The 26,193-nt window shown below is 50.5% G+C and overlaps 1 protein-coding gene across 1 annotated transcript in view; it reads left to right on the top strand.

The window, feature by feature from the left end:
- Nucleotides 1–401: 401 nt before the first annotated feature.
- LOC138802343 (class I histocompatibility antigen, F10 alpha chain-like) overlaps nt 402–26,193 on the top strand; it is a 64,747-nt gene continuing 38,955 nt past the window's right edge. The window contains exons 1-2 of the mRNA XM_069985536.1: nt 402–547; nt 24,349–24,609. Coding sequence (XP_069841637.1) covers nt 499–547; nt 24,349–24,609 — 310 coding nt within the window. The 5' untranslated portion in view covers nt 402–498. The remainder of the gene's footprint in view (nt 548–24,348; nt 24,610–26,193) is intronic.

The following is a 26,193-nucleotide window of genomic DNA, read 5'->3' as shown; positions in this document are numbered from 1 at the left end:
CTTGTTCTCATACATCTCCTATTGCAGTTGTTGGTGCGTCCTGCAGGGGGCAGCACATGACTGATTCGCTATTTCTCTCGGCTTTTCCCATTTCTTATTACCCCGTCACCAAGAGGATAGTTAGCGCCCCCTACAGCCTCAGGAGGACCCCCCGGCCTCTGCCTCATTCCGCCCTGATCACAATGTTGCCGCCTCTTTTCCACATCCTGAGATTCCAGAAGTTTCTATATAAATCTTCATTCTTTCTAGAAAATCTCCGGCTTTCACTTTCTCTTTCTCGGCGTCTAACCTCTGCGGCCTCACTCTGCCCGGTAACTGCTGACCAGCTGCAGAGTCATTTTCCTATTGGAGGAAGCTGTAAGTGTCGTCCAATCAGAGCTGAGCTCCGCCCCCAGTATATAAAGCCCTGGCTGGAGTCTCTGTTACTGCTGGGTCTCGGGTGACACTTGTGTTCTTGTCCCTCGGAGCCCCCAATCTATCAGATAGAGGAGGAGGAAGATGTTCCCCCTCATTGTGCTTCTCCTCCCCCTGTCTGCGGTGTATGCTGGTGAGTATGGAGGGGGGGCAGGTATTATATATTACACGGTTATTAGGTGGTATCTATGTGCTGGGTTGTGCGCTCATTGTAGTTTATGTATCAGTGTGTTATAGGTAGACATCGGTGTGTATGTATATATCGGTGTGTATGTATATATCGGTGTGTATGTATATATCAGTGTGTATGTATATATCAGTGTGTATGTATATCGGTGTGTATGTATATATCGGTGTGTATGTATATATCGGTGTGTATGTATATATCGGTGTGTATGTATATATCGGTGTGTATGTGTATATCGGTGTGTATGTATATATCGGTGTGTATGTGTATATCGGTGTGTATGTATATATCAGTGTGTATGTATATCGGTGTGTATGTATATATCGGTGTGTATGTATATATCGGTGTGTATGTATATATCGGTGTGTATGTATATATCGGTGTGTATGTATATCAGTATGTATATATCGGCTATAGGAGGTGTAAGGAGACATGTGTGTAACACGCCTAGTGAGCTGCGCCACATACACTGCAGGCGCCATATTCTCTGCCTTATAACTTCCTGTATCTATGAGACTAATGATAAATCTCCATCTACTGTATGTGTCACAGACCCTGCGGTGTCCCCCCACATCTCACCACATCCCCCCTCTCTCTCTCTATATTTATATATACACATGGATTGTATAGTAATAATGGGGGGGCTTTAATAATCCCACCCCTGGAGGACTGTGCCGCTAAGACACCTGTATATAATAATCACTGACTCACCATGTATAGGCTGCGGCAGATTATACCGGGAGACATGAGCGCCATCGTATCCCCATCATAACATACCGCTACATAGCTGTACCAGGTGACATAACCCCAGTATGTAATAGTGAGGAGCCGGCTGGGTCTCTTCTCTCCTGGGATATCAGGGAAGTCACCTGGAATAAGTTGTATTGTGCTGCAGTCACAGACCAGGCCAAGTGTCTCCCCCCAGTGACCGGGCCCAGAACTACAGCTCCAGTTACCCAGAGCACAGACAGGGGGCGCCAATGTGTCCAATGAGAGGTCACAGTACATAGTGTGGGGGGGGGGATCGGCCATGCTGCTTCACATTTAGGGTGCCTTCACACATACCGACTCGCAGCAGAAAACTCCCTGCGAGTTTCTGCTACGAGCCGAGGTCCTGGGAGGCCCCTATCACTACATACAAGCAGTGATCTGAAAGCCCGCTGCGTGTATGTAATGCAGCCGCCCCCTTAACCCCTTCGGCTCCCGCACCGGTCCCGCACCGCTGTCTCCATACATTATCTGGCTCTGCCTGCACGGGGTCCTGACGTCCTGCTCTGCCGCCCAGCCAGTCAGTGGCTGCGGCTTGGCAACACACCGATTGGCTGGGCGGCAGAGCAGGACACCGAGACCCCGTGCAGGCAGAGCCAGGTAATGTATGGAGACAGCGGTGCGGGAGCCGAAGGGGTTAAGGGGGCGGCTGCATTACATACACGCAGCGGGCTTTCAGATCACTGCTTGTATGTAGTGATAGGGGCCTCCCAGGACCTCGGCTCGTAGCAGAAACTCGCAGGGAGTTTTCTGCTGCGAGTCGGTATGTGTGAACGCACCCTTACAGTAATTCTACAAGTGTTGTTAAATAAGACAACATCCATAATATTGGTCTAATAGTTATAGGGACTGTATGAGATTACAGGGTCTGGGTTATTTTCCCATGAATATCACCTATTCCTATTGGTGGGATGTGTCTGGTATCCGGAGGTAGAGGCCCCCTATGAGCTGCCTGCAGGAGGGGGCCAGGAAGCCAAAAACCGCCGAGCTACACTGTAAGCATTGCTGGTTGTACTGTGCTGCTCATGCAACTCCCATTACCATCAATGGGAGCTCCACATACTGTGCACTACAGTCAGTTATTAGCTTCACAGCAAACTGGTGGCTGTAAGCGAGATGGGAATATCCCTTTCAATACATTATGGTACAGATACAATCCCAGATACCGCCAATGGATGGCGCTGTTTGGAGAGGAGTCTTAAATCAAGTCCTGCCCCCTTTCCCCCACAAATTCGTCCGGCTGGGTGCCCGAAACCTTTTTTTTTTCAGTTTAAAGGCTTGGGGGGGGGGGGGGGGGGGGGATCTAGCTGTAACGAAAAGGCCTTCAGCACTGGGAATTGTAACACCAGTCAGGCATCCCAGCCGCCTTGCATTCACCGCCGCTAGTCCTTCAGCCCAATCTGCATAGAGCAGTATGCGTCCTGTCTACATGCAGTATAGATCTGGCCACTAGAGGGGGTACGTGCACACTCTTCTTAGAGTTAAAGCGACTCTGTACCCACAATCTGACCCCCAAAAAACGCTTGTACCTTCGGATAGCTGCTTTTAATCCAAGATCTGTCCTGGGGTCCGTTCGGCAGGTGATGCAGTTATTGTCCTAAAAAACTACTTTTAATCTTGCAGCCCTGTGTCAAATTGGCGTGGCCTAGAGTATCTGTGCAATAGGATAGCAACACCCCTCCACCCCTCTTCATCATTAGAAATGTCCCTAGAACATTTTCTCCTATTCCTCACCTGTTAGAACACTGCACAGGGGCCTTAACCATCCAGCACATGTGCAGTGTTCACACAGGTGAGGAATAGGAGAAAATGTTCTAAGGGCATTCATAATGATGAAGATGGTGGGGAGGAGGGACGGAAGGGCGGTGCAGGCCTAGGGCATGGGAACTCTAGGTCACGCCAATTTGACACAGGGCTGCAAGATTAAAAGTTGTTTTTTAGGACAATAACTGCATCACCTGCCGAAGGGCCCCCAGGACAGATCTTGGAATAAATGTAGCTATCCGAAGGTACAAGTGGTTTGGGGGGGCAGATTTTGGGTACAGAGTCGCTTTAAAGCGGCACTATCATCAGGTTCTGCCCACAGAAGCTGCTGATATGCCGCAGAAGCTCTGTACCTCATCAGTACACCGCTGTTAATGCCATTTTTCTGCTCCTCCCCATTCTTTACTAATTTCCTAATTGTCCCTATGCAAATCTGGGGCAGGGAAGATGTCGGAGATGGGCTGCTTCCTGTGCATGCGCGATTCTTCCGGGCCGCCTGACAGTGATAAAAATCATGCCAGGGTACAGTGAAGATGGACGTATAAGTGTGTCTGTCTGTGTGTGAATTGAAGTGATTGTTCTTTTGCAAATTGTATGAATGAGTGTGCGTGGTGTGGATGATGGGAGTGTGCGTGGTGTGGATGATGGGAGTGTGCGTGGTGTGGATGATGGGAGTGTGCATGGTGTGGATGAAAAGAGTGTGCATGGTGTGGATGATGGGAGTGTGCATGGTGTGGATGATGGGAGTGTGCATGGTGTGGATGATGGGAGTGTGCATGGTGTGGATGATGGGAGTGTGCATGGTGTGGATGATGGGAGTGTGCATGGTGTGGATGATGGGAGTGTGCATGGTGTGGATGATGGGAGTGTGGATGATGGGAGTGTGCGTGGTGTGGATGATGGGAGTGTGCGTGGTGTGGATGATGGGAGTGTGCGTGGTGTGGATGATGGGAGTGTGCGTGGTGTGGATGATGGGAGTGTGCGTGGTGTGGATGATGGGAGTGTGCGTGGTGTGGATGATCAGAGTGTGCGTGGTGTGGATGATGGGAGTGTGCATGGTGTGGATGATGGGCGTGTGCATGGTGTGGACCCATCATCCATTCATGCAACTCTCATGGATACAAGTTGCAAAAAAAAAAATAATAATCACATAAATTCACACCCATGCACAGACATACACTTATACTTACAATTCCACTGACCTCCGGGATGATTTTTCTCACTGTCCGACGGCCCGGAAGAATTGTGCAAACACAGGAAGCGGCTGTCTCCGACATCTTCCCTGCACAGGTGCAGTAAATAGAGCTCACTAAGCATAGATGAATATGCATAGTGGGTGGGACGGAAGGGGGCAGACTGGGCGAGACGCGGTGGTGCTCCCGGAGACAGAAAAAAAGAAAAATTGGTCAGCTCTCCTAGAACACTGTTCACACTAGGCAGGAGCACGTTGCCATGGCTGAAATTGCAAACACACAAAAACACAGAAAACAACAGCTCACCACAACAGCAAGATACAGACCGACTACAGACATGAAAATAGTTAAAAGCAGCCCCTCCCCCCCCCCCCCCCCAACTGCCAAAAAAAACTTCAACAAAAATAATGAGGTGCTTGGGGAGAGCAGTCTGCAGCAGACGAAGCCCCGGGCCCAAATGCTCTTATGGTGCGTTTACACAGACAAATTTATCTGACAGAATTTTGAAACCAAAGGGCGGGTTCACACTACAGAATTCTCGCGGACAATGTTAGCGGAATTCCGTCAGCTGTCCGCCCGCATATCTGGGCGCCTTTCCGCTGGCCCCATAGACACCGTTCTATGGGCCGGCGTATTCTGCTATACGCTGAAAGAAGTGTCATGTCACTTCTTTCAGCGGATCGCGGAATACGCCGACCCATTGAATGGTGTCTATGGAGCCGGCGGAAAAGTGCGTGCCCGTGCGGGCGGACAGCTTACGGAATTCCGCGGACATTGTCCGCGAGAACTCCGTAGTGTGAACCCGCCCAAAGCCAGGAACCTACTATAAACAGAGAACAGGTCTTAAAGGAAAGATTGGAATTTCTCCTATTCGCAAATCCATTCCTGGTTTTGGCTTTAAAGGGAACCAATCACACAAAAATTGGCCATAAAGCTAAGGAAACATCCCCCTGTACCCTCCATCCCATGAACATTCAGTGTTGTAAAGCGGCGCCTGGTGACGTCACTCGGGGGGCCGGCATTGCACGTCGGACACGCCGACGTCTTTACTAAGCTGCGCATGCGCAGTACAGTCTGTGAAGCCGCTGCTGTACTACGCCGCGCAAACGCAGTACAGCAGCGTCTTCTCAGGCTGCACTGCGCATGCGCAGCTAGGGCTGGGCGATTAATCGAATTAATTCGATTAATCGTCCAGAACGTTGAAATCGATTTGATTTTTTTGTGAAAATCGTAAATTCGATTTTCACAAAAAATCATTTCGGGCTGCGGTGCCGGGGAGGAGCTGAGAGAAGGGGGGTTGCGGTGCGGTCCGGCGGGAGAGCCGTAGAGGGGCGGTGTGGGTGAGCGGGGAGAAGATGCTGGGTGGCCAGGCTGGAGAGGGGCGGTGCAGTGCCGGCAGCCTCCAGCCACTGACAGCGCCGCCGCTGACCTGCCCCCGCCCCTTCCACTAAGCGTCCCACTCCCCTCCCGGCCAGATATGGAGGTCCTGGGTCTGTGGAGGAGGAGGCCGCAGGGACTACAGTAGGTGGTGATCGCGGCGCTGCTCGTCCTGGAGCTATACAGCGGGATCGGGGGGCTCGGTGCAGACCCCCGTTCCCGCTGTATAGCTCCGTGACCCGCAGCGACGCGATCACCACCTACTGTAGTCCCTACGGCCTCCTCCTCCACAGACCCGGGACCTCCATATCTGGCCGGGAGGGGAGCGTGTGTGTGGAGGTGACAGGAGGAGGAGATGTATGTGCCCTCCTGCTCCAATCACCTCCAGCTGCACCAGTCACCCCCCAGTCCCCCTCAGTGTCCCCCCAATCCCCTCATTGTTCCCTCAGTGTCCCCCCCCCAGTCCCCTTCAGTGTCCCCCCCCCCAGTCCCCCTCAGTGTCCCCCCCCCCAGTCCCCCTCAGTGTCCCCCCCCAGTCCCCCTCAGTGTCCCCCCCCAGTCCCCCTCAGTGTCCCCCCCCCCCAGTCCCCTTCAGTGTCCCCCCCCAGTCCCCTTCAGTGTCCCCCCCCAGTCCCCTTTAGTGTCCCCCCCCAGTCCCCTTCAGTGCCCCCCCCCCCAGTCCCCTTCAGTGTCCCCCCCCCCGTCCCCTTCAGTGTCCCCCCCCCAGTCCCCTTCAGTGTCCCCCCCCCAGTCCCCTTCAGTGTCCCCCCCCAGTCCCCTTCAGTGTCCCCCCCCAGTCCCCTTCAGTGTCCCCCCCCAGTCCCCTTCAGTGTCCCCCCCCCCTGTCCCCTTCAGTGTCCCCCCCCCCAGTCCCCTTCAGTGTCCCCCCCCCAGTCCCCTTCAGTGTCCCCCCCCAGTCCCCTTCAGTGTCCCCCCCCAGTCCCCTTCAGTGTCCCCCCCCCAGTCCCCTTCAGTGTCCCCCCCCAGTCCCCTTCAGTGTCCCCCCCCAGTCCCCTTCAGTGTCCCCCCCAATCCCCTCAGTGTTCCCTCAGTGTCCCCCCCAGTCCCCTCAGTGTCCCCCAGTGTCACCCCAGTCCCCTTTAGTGTCCCCCAGTCCCCTTTAGTGTCACCCCAGTCCCCTTCAGTTTTACCCCAGTCACCCCTCATCTATACCTGTACTACTACACCCCTTATCCACTATACCTGTACTACTACACCCCTTATCCACTATACCTGTACTACTACACCCCTTATCCACTATACCTCCACTCCTACACCCCTTATCCACTATACCTCACTACTACTACACCCCTTATCCACTATACCTCCACTACTACACCCCTTATCCACTATACCTCCACTACTACACCCCTTATCCACTATACCTCCACTACTACACCCCTTATCCACTATACCTCCACTACTATACCCCTTATCCACTATACCTCCACTACTACACCCCTTATCCACTATACCTCCACTACTACACCCCTTATCCACTATACCTCACTACTACACCCCTTATCCACTATACCTCCACTACTACACCCCTTATCCACTATACCTCCACTACTACACCCCTTATCCACTATACCTCCACTACTATACCCCTTATCCACTATACCTCCACTACTACACCCCCTATCCACTATACCTCCACTACTACACCCCCTATCCACTATACCTTCACTACTACACCCCTTATACACTATACCTCCACTACTACACCCCTTATACACTATACCTCCACTACTACACCCTTTATCCACTATACCTCCACTACTACACCCCTTATCCACTATACCTCCACTACTACACCCCTTATCCACTATACCTTCACTACTACACCCCTTATCCACTATACCTTCACTACTACACCCCTTATCCACTATACCTCCACTACTACACCCTTTATCCACTATACCTCCACTACTACACCCCTTATCCACTATACCTCCACTACTACACCCCTTATCCACTATACCTGTACTACTACACCCCTTATCCACTATACCTCCACTCCTACACCCCCTATCCACTATACCTCCACTCCTACACCCCCTATCCACTATACCTCCACTACTACACCCCCTATCCACTATACCTCCACTACTACACCCTACGTAGATGGAGGCACAAACATGATTTCCTATACTATATGGGGCCTCTGTTACACTGGAAATCAATACAGTTGTTGTCTTAAATATTAAAATAGTATCTGATGCTGCAGGGAGAAAATGTTCTGTTTATTTAGCAAAAAAGGAAAAAAATCGAGATTTAAATCGAGAATCGTCAAAAAATTTAAAAAAATCGAGATTTTATTTTTTGCCCATATCGCCCAGCCCTATGCGCAGCTTAGTAAAGCCGTCTCAGATAAATCTGTCTGTGTAAATGCACCACGGAGCTTCTGCAGCATATCAGCTGCTTCTCTGGGCTGAACCTGCTGATAGTGCCGCTTTAAGGCTCAGTGTCTAAATTATTCCGCACCTGTGGCTCGGCTATTAAGGAAAGCTTCCTGCACATGCGTTCTGCCCGAGCAGCAAGGTCCCATGGGCCTACAAAGGTGTCTCTGTGGCTGGTTTGCAGAAGCCGTCCTGTGTTCCTGCCATATCCTACCTGGTTCCTGAATTCCCGCTGTCCTCCTGTGTCTGCATATTTATCTGTACTGTCCAGGGGCGTAACTAGGATTCATGGGGCCCCATAGCAAAAAAGTGTATGGGGCCCCTCCAACATATTACCTGTACCGGCAATATGGAGCTGTCCCCCTGCCTTTGGCAGCTCTGAGACGCTGTGCCCTGGGGTGGGGGTGGGTGAGTGGTAGCAGGCCACTCGGAGTCCCTGCTGGTTGGGGCAGCTCTGAGTCCAGGGGGTGACCTCCATTATACTGACCACTATACAAGATGCTAGGGAGGCTGAATGACCCCATTATACAGGATGCAGGGAAGCTGAGTGACCCCATTATACAGGATGCAGGGAAGCTGAATGACCCCATTATACAGGATGCAGGGAAGCTGAGTGACCCCCATTATACAGGATGGCAGGAAGGCTGAGTGACCCCCATTATACAGGATGCCAGGGAGGCTGACTGACCCCATTATACAGGATGCCAGGGAGGCTGACTGACCCCATTATACAGGATGCCAGGGAGGCTGAATGACCCCATTATACAGGATGCCAGGGAAGCTGAGTGACCCCCCATTATACAGGATGCCAGGAAGGCTGAGTGACCCCATTATACAGGATGCAAGGGAAGCTGGTGACCCCAATTATACAGGATGCCAGGGAGGCTGTCTGACCCCATTATACAGGATGCCAGGGAAGCTGAGTGACCCCATTATACAGGATGCCAGGAAAGCTGAGTGACCCCATTATACAGGATGCCAGGAAAGCTGGTGACCCCCATTATACAGGATGCCAGGGAAGCTGAGTGACCCCCATTATACAGGATGCCAGGAAAGCTGAGTGACCCCATTATACAAAATGCCAGGGAGGCTGAGTGACCCCACTATACAGGATGCCAGGGAAGCTGGTGACCCCATTATACAGGATGCCAGGGAAGCTGAGTGACCCCCATTATACAGGATGCCAGGAAAGCTGAGTGACCCCATTATACAAAATGCCAGGGAGGCTGAGTGACCCCACTATACAGGATGCCAGGGAAGCTGGTGACCCCATTATACAGGATGCCAGGGAAGCTGGTGACCCCCATTATACAGGATGCCAGGGAAGCTGAGTGACCCCCATTATACAGGATGCCAGGGAAGCTGAGTGACCCCCATTATACAGGATGCCAGGGAAGCTGAGTGACCCCCATTATACAGGATACCAGGGAAGCTGAGTGACCCCATTATACAGGATGCCAGGGAAGCTGAGTGACCCCCATTATACAGGATGCCAGGGAAGCTGAGTGACCCCCATTATACAGGATACCAGGGAGGCTGACTGACCCCATTATACAGGATGCCAGGGAAGCTGAGTGACCCCATTATACAGGATGCCAGGGAAGCTGGTGACCCCCATTATACAGGATGCCAGGGAAGCTGAGTGACCCCATTATACAGGATGCCAGGGAAGCTGAGTGACCCCCATTATACAGGATACCAGGGAGGCTGACTGACCCCATTATACAGGATGCAGAGAAGCTGAGTGACCCCATTATACAGGATGCCAGGAAAGCTGAGTGACCCCATTATACAGGATGCCAGGGAAGCTGGTGACCCCCATTATACAGGATATCAGGGAGGCTGACTGACCCCATTATACAGGATACCAGGGAAGCTGGTGACCCCATTATACAGGATGCCAGGGAAGCTGGTGACCCCCATTATACAGGATATCAGGGAGCTGAGTGACCCCATTATACAGGATGCCAGGAAGCTGAGTGACCCCATTATATAGGATACCACGGAAGCGGAGTGACCCCATTATACAGGATGCCAGGGAGGCTGACTGACCCCATTATACAGGATGCCAGGGAAGCTGAGTGACCCCATTATACAGGATGCCAGGGAAGCTGGTGACCCCCATTATACAGGATGCCAGGGAAGCTGAGCCTGAGTGACCCCCATTATACAGGATGCCAGGGAAGCTGGTGACCCCCTTTATACAGGATGCCAGGGAAGCTGGTGACCCCCATTATACAGGATGCCAGGGAAGCTGGTGAACCCCATTATACAGGATAACAGGGAAGCTGAGTGACCCCATTATACAGGATGCCATGGAAGCTGAGCCTGAGTGACCCCCATTATACAGGATGACAGGGAAGCTGAGTGACCCCCATTATACAGGATGCCAGGAAAGCTGAGTGACCCCATTATACAGGATGACAGGGAAGCTGGTGACCCCCATTATACAGGATGCCAGGGAAGCTGGTGACCCCCATTATACAGGATGCCAGGGAAGCTGAGCCTGAGTGACCCCCATTATACAGGATGCCAGGGAAGCTGAGCCTGAGTGACCCCCATTATACAGAATGCCAGGGAAGCTGGTGACCCCCATTATACAGGATGCCAGGGAAGCTGAGCCTGAGTGACCCTCATTATACAGGATACCAGGGAGGCTGTGTGACCCCATTATACAGGATGCCAGGGAAGCTGGTGACCCCCATTATACAGGATGCCAGGGAAGCTGGTGACCCCATTATACAGGATGCCAGGGAAGCTGAGTGACCCCATTATACAGGATGCCAGGGAGGCTGACTGACCCCATTATACAGGATGCCAGGGAAGCTGGTGACCCCATTATACAGGATGCCAGGGAAGCTGACTGACCCCATTATACAGGATGCCAGGAAAGCTGGTGACCCCATTATACAGGATACCAGGGAAGCTGAGTGACCCACATTATACAGGATGCCAGGGAAGCTGAGTGACCCCATTATACAGGATGACAGGGAAGCTGGTGACCCCCATTATACAGGATGACAGGGAAGCTGGTGACCCCATTATACAGGATGCTAGGGAAGCTGAGCCTGAGTGACCCCCATTATACAGGATGCCAGGGAAGCTGAGTGACCCCCATTATACAGGATGCCAGGAAAGCTGAGTGACCCCATTATACAGGATGCCAGGGAAGCTGGTGACCCCCATTATACAGGATGACAGGGAAGCTGGTGACCCCATTATACAGGATGCTAGGGAAGCTGAGCCTGAGTGACCCCCATTATACAGGATGCCAGGGAAGCTGAGTGACCCTCCATTATACAGGATGCCAGGGAAGCTGAGTGACCCCATTATACAGGATGCCAGGGAAGCTGGTGACCCCCATTATACAGGATGCCAGGGAAGCTGGTGACCCCATTATACAGGATGCTAGGGAAGCTGAGCCTGAGTGACCCCCATTATACAGGATGCCAGGGAAGCTGAGTGACCCTCCATTATACAGGATGCCAGGGAAGCTGAGTGACCCCATTATACAGGATGCCAGGGAAGCTGGTGACCCCCATTATACAGGATGCCAGGGAAGCTGAGCCTGAGTGACCCCCATTATACAGGATGACAGGGAAGCTGGTGACCACATTATACAGGATACCAGGGAAGTTGGTCACCCCATTATACAGGATGCCAGGGAAGCTGAGTGACCCCATTATACAGGATGCCAGGAAAGCTGAGTGACCCCATTATACAGGATGCCAGGGAAGCTGAGTGACCCCATTATACAGGATGCCAGGGAAGCTGAGTGACCCCATTATACAGGATGCCAGGGAGGCTGGTGACCCCCATTATACAGGATGCCAGGGAAGCTGGTGATCCCCATTATACAGGATGCCAGGGAAGCTGAGCCTGAGGGACCCCCATTATACAGGATGCCAGGGAAGCTGAGTGTCTTCCAGCTGGCAGTGATAGTTACGATCCTCCTGCTGTGTGTCTCCTCCTCAGGCCCTGTGCACTCTGGCATGAGCAAATATCCCACCCGAGGTGGGCGCTGGGGGCGGGGCTTAGCGGAACATCCCGGGACTGTTCCACTTGTAGAGAGGGGGACACTGGTGCAGGACGCTCTGAGCCTGTGTCAGGGGGGGTGCGGAGGTGTTTCAGAGGGGATTGCAGACGCTCCCTTCTGCGTCTCTGGCAGGGTGCTTTGCTATCAGTAGCGTAGCTACCTTAAAGACAGGGGAGACGGGCCAGGCGGGCCCCCGGGCCCCCTGTAGTGCGGGGCCCCATAGCAACTGCCTTCCCTGCCTTCATGGTAGCTACGCCATTGGTACTGTCAGTTTTGCACTGCGGGTTCCAACCTTGCCGTCTGGTCTGCCCGGACTAGCTGTCTTGTGCGTTGTCTGTTTCAAAAGGTAGCGACCTGGTATATCCTCTGGGAAAGCCTATCTCCACCATCAGGAGTATGTCGTCAAGGACAGAGGATACGCTTAAGGCCTTATTCCACGGGCCGAGCACGGCCCGATTAACGATGTGAACGAGCGTCGATCTGATTGATCGGCGCTCGTTTACTGGGCCTATTCCACGGTCTGATGATCGTTAAGCGAGAGCTGCAGGGACATCGTTACCGATGTATGGTGCAAGGGCTGCAAGGACATTACCTGGCAGGGCTTCTCCTCCGCTCCGTCTTCCTTCCCGAGTCCCGCGCGCTCTAGCTTCAGAATGGCCTGTCAGCTGACAGGTCACTCAGCCAATCACAGGCCGCGGCGGTCCCGGCCTGTGATTGGCTGAGCGCTCTGACAGCTGACAGGCCATTCTGAAGCTAGAGTGCGCGGGACCCGGGGAGGAAGATGGAGCGGAGGAGAAGCCCTGCAGGTAATGTATGCTGCGCTTCTCAAATCGTCAGTCTCCCGCTGCGCACCGCTATTCAACCGTAGCAATGCGCGGTGGGGGACCGAGGATTTTAGGTCTGGACCTAAATAAACGATCATCCGATGACAGAATCATCAGCTGATCGTTCTCTCTATTCCACCGAGCGATAATCGGCCGAATCGGGCCGATTCGGCCAATTATCACTCCCGTGGAATAGGGCCCTTAGGCATAGACAGACATGTGACACAGTGGGCTCACGCCCGATGATCCTGACAGGAATAAGGTTTTGGCTACCACAGAGCCACAGGTCCTGTACTGTATGTGTGATGTCCTGTAGTATATGTGTGATGTGATGTCCTGTAGTATATGTGTGATGTTCTGTAGTGTGTATGTGTGATGTCCCGTAGTGTATGTGTGATGTCCCGTAGTGTATGTGTGATGTGATCAGTGTGTGATGTCCTGTAGTGTATATGTGATGTCCAGTAGTATATATGTGATGTCCTGTAGTGTATGTGTGATGTCCTGTAGTGTATGTGTGATGTCCTGTAGTGTATGTGTGATGTGATCAGTGTGTGATGTCCTGTAGTGTATATGTGATGTCCAGTAGTGTATGTGTGATGTCCTGTAGTGTATGTGTGATGTGATCACTGTGTGATGTTCTGTAGTGTATGTGTGATGTGATCAGTGTGTGATGTGATCAGTGTGTGATGTCCTGTAGTGTATATGTGATGTCCAGTAGTGTATGTGTGATGTGATAAGTGTGTGATGTCCTAAGTGTGTGATGTCCTGTAGTATGTGATGTCCTCAGTGTGTGATGTCCTGTAGTGTATGTGTGATGTGATCAGTGTGTGATGTCCTGTAGTGTATGTGTGATGTCCAGTAGTATATATGTGATGTCCTGTAGTGTATATGTGATGTCCTGTAGTGTATATGTGATGTCCTGTAGTGTATATGTGATGTTCAGTAGTGTATGTGTGATGTCCTGTAGTGTATGTGTGATGTGATCAGTGTGTGATGTCCTGTAGTGTATATGTGATGTTCAGTAGTGTATGTGTGATGTCCTGTACTGTATGTGTGATGTGATCAGTGTGTGATGTCCTGTAGTGTATGTGTGATGTGATCAGTGTGTGATGTCCTGTAGCGCAGTGCTTCCCAACCTTTTCCACCTCGGGGCACCCCTACTAAATAATGTTCTACAAAATACAGGGACTTACAGATGACGTCTTCTTTGATCTGAGGCGTCACTTTCCCTTTTCCTCTCCATCCGGCCCAGACCTCCATGATGTTTTCTTCCAGATATGTTTCATCTTTTCAGAACCTGCGAGACAAACAATTTAGACTCCGCACATTTCTAGCAACTTCCTTTCCTTTCTCCCTCCTGTCGGCTCCCAAAGTAACTGCGCTGTGTGGGATGCCCCCTGTATGTAGGATCCCCTGCTGTGCCCCCTGTATGTAGGATCCCCTGCTGTGCCCCCTGTATGTAGGATTCCCTGCTGTGCCCCCTGTGTGTAGGATTCCCTGCTGTGCCCCCATGAGCTAATAATGCCCTCAGAGGTGCCCCCATATACTAATAATGCCCCAAGAGGTGCCCCCATGAGCTAATAATGCCCCCAGAGGTGCCCCCATGAACTAATAATGCCCCCAGAGGTGCCCCCCATGAAATAGTAATGCCCCCAGAGGTGCCCCCATGAACTAGTAATGCCCCTAGAGGTGCCCCCATGAACTAATAATGCCCCCAGAGGTGGCCCCCATGAACTAATAATGCCCCCAGAGGTGCCCCCCATGAAATAGTAATGCCCCCAGAGGTGCCCCCATGAGCTAATAATGCCCCCAGAGGTGCCCCCATGAGCTAATAATGCCCCCAGAGGTGCCCCCATGAGCTAATAATGCCCCCAGAGGTGCCCCCATGAGCTAATAATGCCCCCAGAGGTGCCCCCATGAACTAATAATGCCTCCAAAGGTGCCCCCATATACTAATAATGCCCCCAGAGGTGCCCCCATGAACTAATAATGCCTCCAAAGGTGCCCCCATATACTAATAATGCCCCCAGAGGTGCCCCCATGAACTAATAATGCCCCCAGAGTAGGGCTGGGCGATATGGGCCAAAATCAATATCGCGGTTAATCGCACATGTAGCCGCGGTAACGATAACTGAACGATAATTATGACACGCCCCTTTTTGCAAACCACACCCACTTGCTTAGGGGTGTATGACTATACAGGGGGGACGGACAGGGGTGTATGACTATACAGGGGTGGCGGACAGGGGTGTATGACTATACAGGGGGGGGACAGGGGTGTATGACTATACAGGGGGGACGGACAGGGGTGTATGACTATACAGGGGGGGGCAGACAGGGGTGTATGACTATAAAGGGCGGCGGATAGGGGTGTATTACTATACAGGGAAATGTAGTTCCCTTAGTAACAGTACAGGGCTGTAGCATAGGAGGAATGAATGGGCTGCAGCAGGATGTCTCCTATAACTTATCCTGCCTGCTGCAGCCCATTCATTCCTCCTATGCTACACTCCTGTACTGTTACTTAGGGAAGTACAGGACAGCCGCCCCCAAATGCTGCTCCTCCAGCTCTGACACGCCGGCGTCCCTGCACACACAGGAAACATGGGCAGTGTTCGCCGGCCGGGTGTGTGGGGGAGGAGCCTCGGAGGGGAGAGGTGGGGGGCCTCGGACAGGACGGGACCAGTGGGGGACATCGGACGGGACTGGACCGCTGGGGGTGGGGTGGTATCGGACAGGTGAGGAGCCTCAGACGGGACCGGACGGGTAAGGAGGGCGGGCACTTGGACGGGACTTGCGGGGGGCGGGGCCTTCTTACACTGCTGCTCCTCCACCACCTCCCGCTCTGATATTAGCGCCCCTGCACATAATGTACAGCGCTAATGCCAGGCGGCGTGCGTGTGTGCGGGGGGGGCGCTCTCACAGGATGGGCGCAGTGAGGGGGCACTCTAACAGGGAGATAGAAAAGCAAAAATACCGCAGATACCGTCCTGGCTAAGTTGAGGTCGGTTAACTGACGCCAGTGACGGTATCGGTATTTTTGCAGTATACCGCGCAGCCCTACCCCAGAGGTGCCCCCATATACTAATAATGCCCCCAGAGGTGCCCCCATATACTAATAATGCCCCCAGAGGTGCCCCCATATACTAATAATGCCCCCAGAGGTGCCCCCATATACTAATAATGCCCCCAGAGGTGCCCCCATATACTAATAATGCCCCCAGAGGTGCCGCCATATACTAATAATGCCCCTGAGGTGCCCCCATATACTAATAATGCCCCCAGAGGTGCCCCCATATACTAATAATGCCCCCAGAGGTGCCCCCATATACTAATAATGCCCCTGAGGTGCCGCCATATCTTAATAATGCCCCTGAGGTGCCGCCATATAATAATAATGCCCCTGAGGTGCCCCCATATACTAATAATGCCCCTGAGGTGCCCCCATATACTAATAATGCCCCTGAGGTGCCCCCATATACTAATAATGCCCCTGAGGTGCCCCCATATACTAATAATGCCCCTGAGGTGCCCCCATATACTAATAATGCCCCTGAGGTGCCCCCATATACTAATAATGCCCCTGAGGTGCCCCCCATGAACTAATAATGCCCCCAGAGGTGCCCCCATATACTAATAATGCCCCCAGAGGTGCCCCCATATACTAAAAATGCCCCCAGAGGTGCCCCCATATACTAATAATGCCCCCAGAGGTGCCCCCATATACTAATAATGCCCCCAGAGGTGCCCCCATATACTAATAATGCCCCCAGCGGTGCCCCCATATACTAATAATGCCCCCAGAGGTGCCCCCATATACTAATAATGCCCCCAGAGGTGCCCCCATATACTAATAATGCCCCAGAGGTGCCCCCATATACTAATAATGCCCCCAGAGGTGCCCCCATATACTAATAATGCCCCCAGAGGTGCCGCCATATACTAATAATGCCCCTGAGGTGCCCCCATATACTAATAATGCCCCTGAGGTGCCCCCATATACTAATAATGCCCCTGAGGTGCCCCCATATACTAATAATGCCCCTGAGGTGCCCCCATATACTAATAATGCCCCTGAGGTGCCCCCCATGAACTAATAATCTCCCCAGAGGTGCCCCCATATACTAATAATGCCCCCAGAGGTGCCCCCATATACTAATAATGCCCCCAGAGGTGCCCCCATATACTAATAATGCCCCCAGAGGTGCCCCCATATACTAATAATGCCCCCAGAGGTGCCCCCATATACTAATAATGCCCCCAGAGGTGCCCCCATATACTAATAATGCCCCCAGAGGTGCCCCCATATACTAATAATGCCCCTGAGGTGCCCCCATATACTAATAATGCCCCTGAGGTGCCCCCATATACTAATAATGCCCCTGAGGTGCCCCCATATACTAATAATGCCCCTGAGGTGCCCCCATATACTAATAATGCCCCTGAGGTGCCCCCATATACTAATAATGCCCCTGAGGTGCCCCCCATGAACTAATAATGCCCCAGAGGTGCCCCCATATACTAATAATGCCCCCAGAGGTGCCCCCATATACTAATAATGCCCCCAGAGGTGCCCCCATATACTAATAATGCCCCCAGAGGTGCCCCCATATACTAATAATGCCCCCAGAGGTGCCCCCATATACTAATAATGCCCCCAGAGGTGCCCCCATATACTAATAATGCCCCCAGAGGTGCCCCCATATACTAATAATGCCCCCTGCTCTGCCCCTAAAAACAAACAAACATCCTACTCACCTAATCCGCGCTGTGCTGGCAGCAGCTCTCCTCCTCCTCTTCTGGCTCCATCCTGCGAGCCGCGGGGACGGGACGTCCGGCAGGTGTGATGACGTCACATCCTCACGCATGTCGGAGAGGTCACGTCCCGGCCTCCCATAGGCTGCTGGTATGAAGTGCCGGCAGCCTATGGGAGGGAATGTAGGTGCAGGACGCTGACACTTCCTGCTCCTACATTATGCTCACAGTGCGGGCGGAACATGAAAGTGATCCGTGCATCCCGAGAAGCTGCGCGGCCGCAGCTTCTCGGGTGCTTAAAGAGACAGCGCACATTTCCCACCGGGATCCCGCGGCACCCCTGGCGGGTTCTCCCGGCACACCAGTGTGCCGCGTCACCCCGGTTGGGAAACGCTGCTGTAGTGTATATGTGATGTCCAGTAGTGTATGTGTGATGTGATCAGTGTGTGATGTCCAGTAGTGTATGTGTGATGTGATCAGTGTGTGATGTCCTGTAGTGTATGTGTGATGTGATCAGTGTGTAATGTCCAGTAGTGTATGTGTGATGTCCTGTAGTGTATGTGTGATCAGTGTGTGATGTCCTGTAGTGTGTGTGATGTGATCAGTGTGTGATGTCCAGTAGTGTATGTGTGATGTGATCAGTGTGTGATGTCCAGTAGTGTATGTGTGATGTGATCAGTGTGTGATGTCCAGTAGTGTATGTGTGATGTCCAGTAGTGTATGTGTGATGTGATCAGTGTGTGATGTCCTGTAGTGTATGTGTGATGTGATCAGTGTGTGATGTCCTGTAGTGTATGTGTGATGTGATCAGTGTGTGATGTCCTGTAGTGTATGTGTGATGTCCTGTAGTATATGTGTGATGTGATCAGTGTGTGATGTTCTGTAGTGTATGTGTGATGTGATCAGTGTGTGATGTCCTGTAGTGTGTGATGTCCTGTAGTGTATGTGTGATGTGATCAGTGTGTGATGTCCTGTAGTGTGTGTGTGATCAGTGTGTGATGTCCTGTAGTGTATGTGTGATGTCCTGTAGTGTGTGTGTGATCAGTGTGTGATGTCCTGTAGTGTGTGTGTGATCAGTGTGTGATGTCCTGTAGTGTGTGATGTCCTGTAGTGTATGTGTGATGTGATCAGTGTGTGATGTCCTGTTGTGTGTGTGTGATCAGTGTGTGATGTCCTGTAGTGTATGTGTGATCAGTGTGTGATGTCCTGTAGTGTATGTGTGATGTGATCAGTGTGTGATGTCCTGTAGTGTGTGATGTGCTGTAGTGTATGTGTGATGTGTTCAGTGTGTGATGTCCTGTAGTGTATGTGTGATGTGATCAGTGTGTGATGTCCTGTAGTGTATGTGTGATGTCCTGTAGTGTATGTGTGGTGTGATCAGTGTGTGATGTCCTGTAGTGTATGTGTGATCAGTGTGTGATGTCCTGTAGTGTATGTGTGATGTGATCAGTGTGTGATGTCCTGTAGTGTGTGATGTCCTGTAGTGTATGTGTGATCAGTGTGTGATGTCCAGTAGTGTATGTGTGATGTGATCAGTGTGTGATGTCCTGTAGTGTATGTGTGATGTGATCAGTGTGTGATGTCCTGTAGTGTATGTGTGATGTGATCAGTGTGTGATGTCCTGTAGTGTATGTGTGATGTCCTGTAGTATATGTGTGATGTGATCAGTGTGTGATGTTCTGTAGTGTATGTGTGATGTGATCAGTGTGTGATGTCCTGTAGTGTGTGATGTCCTGTAGTGTATGTGTGATGTGATCAGTGTGTGATGTCCTGTAGTGTGTGTGTGATCAGTGTGTGATGTCCTGTAGTGTATGTGTGATGTCCTGTAGTGTGTGTGTGATCAGTGTGTGATGTCCTGTAGTGTGTGTGTGATCAGTGTGTGATGTCCTGTAGTGTATGTGTGATGTGCTGTAGTGTATGTGTGATCAGTGTGTGATGTCCTGTAGTGTATGTGTGATCAGTGTGTGATGTCCTGTAGTGTGTGTGATCAGTGTGTGATGTCCTGTAGTGTGTGTGTGATGTCCTGTAGTGTGTGTGTGTGTGATGTCCTGTAGTGTGTGTGTGTGTGTGATGTCCTGTAGTGTGTGTGATCAGTGTGTGATGTCCTGTAGTGTATATGTGATGTCCAGTAGTGTATGTGTGATGTCCTGTAGTGTATGTGTGATGTGATCAGTGTGTGATGTCCTGTAGTGTATATGTGATGTCCAGTAGTGTATGTGTGATGTCCTGTAGTGTATGTGTGATGTGATCAGTGTGTGATGTTCTGTAGTGTATGTGTGATGTGATCAGTGTGTGATGTGATCAGTGTGTGAAGTCCTGTAGTGTATATGTGATGTCCAGTAGTGTATGTGTGATGTGATCAGTGTGTGATGTCCTGTAGTGTATGTGTGATGTGATCAGTGTGTGATGTCCTGTAGCGCAGTGCTTCCCAACCTTTTCCACCTCGGGGCACCCCTACTAAATAATGTTCTACAAAATACAGGGACTCACAGGTGACGTCTTCTTTGATCTGAGGCGTCACTTTCCCTTTTCCTCTCCATCCGGCCCAGACCTCCATGATGTTTTCTTCCAGATATGTTTCATCTTTTCAGAACCTGCGAGACAAACAATTTAGGCTCCGCACATTTCTAGCAACTTCCTTCCCCTTCTCCCTCCTGTCGGCTCCCAAAGTAACTGCGCTGTGTGGGATGCCCCCTGTATGTAGGATCCCCTGCTGTGCCCCCTGTATGTAGGATCCCCTGCTGTGCCCCCTGTATGTAGGATCCCCTGCTGTGCCCCCTGTATGTAGGATCCCCTGCTGTGCCCCCTGTATGTAGGATTCCCTGCTGTGCCCCCTGTATGTAGGATCCCCTGCTGTGCCCCCTGTATGTAGGATCCCCTGCTGTGCCCCCTGTATGTAGGATTCCCTGCTGTGCCCCCTGTATGTAGGATCCCCTGCTGTGCCCCCTGTATGTAGGATCCCCTGCTGTGCCCCCTGTATGTAGGATCCCCTGCTGTGCCCCCTGTATGTAGGATTCCCTGCTGTGCCCCCTGTGTGTAGGATTCCCTGCTGTGCCCCCTGTATGTAGGATCCCCTGCTGTGCCCCCTGTATGTAGGATCCCCTGCTGTGCCCCCTGTATGTAGAATTCCCTGCTGTGCCCCCTGTATGTAGGATTCCCTGCTGTGCCCCCTGTGTGTAGGATTCCCTGCTGTGCCCCCTGTATGTAGGATTCCCTGCTGTGCCCCCTGTGTGTAGGATTCCCTGCTGTGCCCCCATGAGCTAATAATGCCCCCAGAGGTGCCCCCATGAACTAATAATGCCCCCAGAGGTGCCCCCATATACTAATAATGCCCCCAGAGGTGCCCCCATGAAATAATAATGCCCCCAGAGGTGCCCCCATGAACTAGTAATGCCCCTAGAGGTTCCCTCATGAACTAATAATGCCCCCGGAGGTGCCCCCATATACTAATAATGCCCCTGAGGTGCCCCCATATACTAATAATGCCCCTGAGGTGCCCCCCATGAACTAATAATGCCCCCAGAGGTGCCCCCATATACTAATAATGCCCCCAGAGGTGCCCCCATATACTAATAATGCCCCCAGAGGTGCCCCCATGAACTAATAATGCCCCCAGAGGTGCCCCCATATACTAATAATGCCCCCAGAGGTGCCCCCCATGAACTAATAATGCCCCCAGAGGTGCCCCCATATACTAATAATGCCCCCAGAGGTGCCCCCATATACTAATAATGCCCCCAGAGGTGCCCCCATATACTAATAATGCCCCCAGAGGTGCCCCCATATACTAATAATGCCCCCTGCTCTGCCCCTAAAAACAAACAAACATCCTACTCACCTAATCCGCGCTGTGCAGGCAGCAGCTCTCCTCCTCCTCTTCTGGCTCCATCCTGCGAGCCGCGGGGACGGGACGTCCGGCAGGTGTGATGACGTCACATCCTCACGCATGTCGGAGAGGTCACGTCCCGGCCTCCCATAGGCTGCTGGTATGAAGTGCCGGCAGCCTATGGGAGGGAATGTAGGAGCAGGACGCTGACACTTCCTGCTCCTACATTATGCTCACAGTGCGGGCGGAACATGAAAGTGATCCGTGCATCCCGAGAAGCTGCGCGGCCGCAGCTTCTCGGGTGCTTAAAGAGACAGCGCACATTTCCCACCGGGATCCCGCGGCACCCCTGGCGGGTTCTCCCGGCACACCAGTGTGCCGCGTCACCCCGGTTGGGAAACGCTGCTGTAGTGTATATGTGATGTCCAGTAGTGTATGTGTGATGTGATCAGTGTGTGATGTCCAGTAGTGTATGTGTGATGTGATCAGTGTGTGATGTCCTGTAGTGTATGTGTGATCAGTGTGTGATGTCCTGTAGTGTATGTGTGATCAGTGTGTGATGTCCTGTAGTGTATGTGTGATGTGCTGTAGTGTATGTGTGATCAGTGTGTGATGTCCTGTAGTGTGTGTGTGTGATCAGTGTGTGATGTCCTGTAGTGTGTGTGTGATCAGTGTGTGATGTCCTGTAGTGTATGTGCACAGTGTGTGATGTCCTGTAGTGTATGTGTGATGTGATCAGTGTGTGATGTCCTGTAGTGTGTGTGTGATGTCCTGTAGTGTGTCTGATCAGTGTGTGATGTCCTGTAGTGTATGTGTGATGTGCTGTAGTGTGTGTGTGATCAGTGTGTGATGTCCTGTAGTGTGTGTGTGATGTCCTGTAGTGTATGTGTGATGTCCTGTAGTGTATGTGTGATCAGTGTGTGATGTCCTGTAGTGTATGTGTGATCAGTGTGTGATGTCCTGTAGTGTATGTGTGATCAGTGTGTGATGTCCTGTAGTGAGTGTGTGATCAGTGTGTGATGTCCTGTAGTGTGTGTGTGATGTCCTGTAGTGTGTGTGTGATGTCCTGTAGTGTATGTGTGATGTCCTGTAGTGTGTGTGTGATCAGTGTGTGATGTCCTGTAGTGTATGTGCACAGTGTGTGATGTCCTGTAGTGTATGTGTGATGTGATCAGTGTGTGATGTCCTGTAGTGTGTGTGTGATGTCCTGTAGTGTATATGTGATCAGTGTGTGATGTCCTGTAGTGAGTGTGTGATCAGTGTGTGATGTCCTGTAGTGTGTGTGTGATGTCCTGTAGTGTGTGTGTGATGTCCTGTAGTGTATGTGTGATGTCCTGTAGTGTATGTGTGATCAGTGTGTGATGTCCTGTAGTGTGTGTGATCAGTGTGTGATGTCCTGTAGTGTGTGTGTGTGTGTGTGATGTCCTGTAGTGTGTGTGTGATCAGTGTGTGATGTCCTGTAGTGTATGTGTGATGTGATTATTGTGTGATGTCCTGTAGTGTATGTGTGATGTCCTGTAGTGTATGTGCGATCAGTGTGTGATGTCCTGTAGTGTGTGTGATGTCCTGTAGTGTATATGTGATGTCCTGTAGTGTATGTGTGATGTGATTATTGTGTGATGTCCTGTAGTGTATGTGTGATGTGATTATTGTGTGATGTCCTGTAGTGTATGTGTGATGTCCTGTAGTGTATGTGTGATCAGTGTGTGATGTCCTGTAGTGTATGTGTGATCAGTGTGTGATGTCCTGTAGTGTATGTGTGATCAGTGTGTGATGTCCTGTAGTGTATGTGTGATCAGTATGTGATGTCCTGTAGTGTGTGTGATCAGTGTGTGATGTCCTGTAGTGTATGTGTGATCAGTGTGTGATGTCCTGTAGTGTATGTGTGATCAGTGTGTGATGTCCTGTAGTGTGTGTGATCAGTGTGTGATGTCCTGTAGTGTATGTGTGATGTCCTGTAGTGTGTGTGATCAGTGTGTGATGTCCTGTAGTGTGTGTGTGTGATGTCCTGTAGTGTATGTGTGATGTCCTGTAGTGTGTGTGATCAGTGTGTGATGTCCTGTAGTGTGTGTGTGTGAGATGTCCTGTAGTGTATGTGATCAGTGTGTGATGTCCTGTAGTGTGTGTGTGATGTGATCAGTGTGTGATGTCCTGTAGTGAATGTGTGATGTCCTGTACTGTATGTGTGATGTGATCAGTGTGTTATGTCCTGTAGTGTGTGTGTGATATGATCAGTGTGTGATGTCCTGTAGTGTATGTGTGATGTCCTGTACTGTATGTGTGATGTGATCAGTGTGTTATGTCCTGTAGTGTGTGTGTGATGTCCTGTACTGTATGTGTGATGTGATCAGTGTGTGATGTCTTGTAGTGTATGTGTGATGTGATCAGTGTGTGATGTCCTGTAGTGTATGTGTGATGTCCTGTAGTGTATGTGTGATGTGATCAGTGTGTGATGTCCTGTACTGTATGTGTGATGTGATCAGTGTGTTATGTCCTGTAGTGTGTGTGTGATATGATCAGTGTGTGATGTCCTGTAGTGTATGTGTGATGTCCTGTACTGTATGTGTGATGTGATCAGTGTGTTATGTCCTGTAGTGTGTGTGTGATGTGATCAGTGTGTGATGTCCTGTAGTGTGTGTGTGATATGATCAGTGTGTGATGTCCCGTAGTGTATGTGTGATGTCCTGTAGTGTATGTGTGATGTGATCAGTGTGTGATGTCCTGTAGTGTATGTGTGATGTGATCAGTGTGTGATGTCCTGTAGTGTATGTGTGATGGGTAACACTCTCTTCTCTCCCACAGACAGTCACTCTCTGCACTATTATTACACGGCCGTCTCAGCTCCAGGGTCCGGGCTGCCGGAGTTCTCTATAATAGGATATGTGGATGATCGGGAGATTGTGAATTATAACTCAGACAGCGGCAGAATGAGACCGAGAGTCCAGTGGATGGAGAAAGTGGAGCCGGGATACTGGGAGAGGAACACACAGGCTGCTAAAGGAAATGAGGCTGTATTCAGACATGATGTGAGGACAGTGATGAGCCGCTTCAACCAGACTGGAGGTGAGAGACAGATATATACTGTATACACTGATATATACTACACTGTATACACCAATATATACTACACTGTATACACTGATATATACTACACTGTATACACTAATATATACTACACTGTATACACTAATATATACTACACTGTATCCACTGATATATACACACTACACTGTATACACCAATGTATACACACTACACTGTATACACTAATATACACTACACTGTATACACTAATATACACTACACTGTATACACTAATATACACACTACACTGTATACACTAATATACACACTACACTGTATACACTAATATACACACTACACTGTATACACTAATATACACTACACTGTATACACTAATATACACTACACTGTATACACTAATATATACTACACTGTATACACTAATATACACACTACACTGTATACACCAATATATACTACACTGTATACACTAATATACACACACTACACTGTATACACTAATATACATACACTACACTGTATACACTAATATACACATACTACACTGTATACACTAATATATACACATTACACTGTATACACTAATATATACACACTACACTGTGTGTGTGTGTGTATATATATATATATATATGCAAAAAAGGGATCCATGGAGCCTCAGTTACGAGTCTCAAAACATGGGAATAGCCAGATATCCCTCTCTCCAGAGAAGGAAGCCCATTGCCAAGGGGTGCCTCCTAGTGGGGAGAGCACCAAACCACCCTGATACGTAGTCCCTCAGGTCCTCACTCTGTAGCGAGCTTTGGGACCTAAATAGGGAAACACCAGGGTGGCCCCCATGAGTCAAAGTCTAACTCTGTGGCGAGTATAACGACATAAGACAAGGGTAACCAAGGCAGGCATCCATCCACAGACTGCAGTTTCGGGGTATTTGGCCCTCGTCAGTGTGGAGCAGGATTCTGGCTACTGGGGCAATGATAAATAGACCAACAAAACACAACAATCACTGAACTCAGGGAGAACAGTGAAAAATTCCAATGGAGTACTCATTTACCACCCTGGTGTTTCCCTATTTAGGTCCTAAAGCTCGCAACAGAGTGAGGACCTGAGGGACTACGTATCAGGGTGGTTTGGTGCTCTCCCCACTAGGAGGCACCCCTTGGCAATGGGCTTCCTTCTCTGGAGAGAGGGATATCTGGCTATTCCCGTGTTTTGAGACTCGTAACTGAGGCTCCACGGACCCCTTTTTTGCATATTCAAATTTTGTATGGGACAATCAATGGAGACTCGTAAATGAGTACTCCAATGGAATTTTTCACTGTTCTCCCTGAGTTCAGTGATTGTTGTGTTTTGTTGGTGTATAATATATATATATATATATATATATCACACACATCCCCTATATATATATATCACACATCCCCTGTATATATATATCACACACATCCCCTATATATATATATATATATATATATATATATATATATATATATCACACACATCCCCTGTATATATCACACATCCCCTGTATATATATCACACACACATCCCATATATATATATATATATATATATATATATATATAGCACTGAAAAAGTAGG

The sequence above is a fragment of the Dendropsophus ebraccatus genome, chromosome 10 (genome assembly GCF_027789765.1).
Source record: "Dendropsophus ebraccatus isolate aDenEbr1 chromosome 10, aDenEbr1.pat, whole genome shotgun sequence".
In the NCBI taxonomy this organism is placed as follows: domain Eukaryota; kingdom Metazoa; phylum Chordata; class Amphibia; order Anura; family Hylidae; genus Dendropsophus; species Dendropsophus ebraccatus.
The sequence above is the reverse complement of the archived record's forward strand: the minus strand, read 5'-3'. Positions and strand labels throughout refer to the sequence as shown.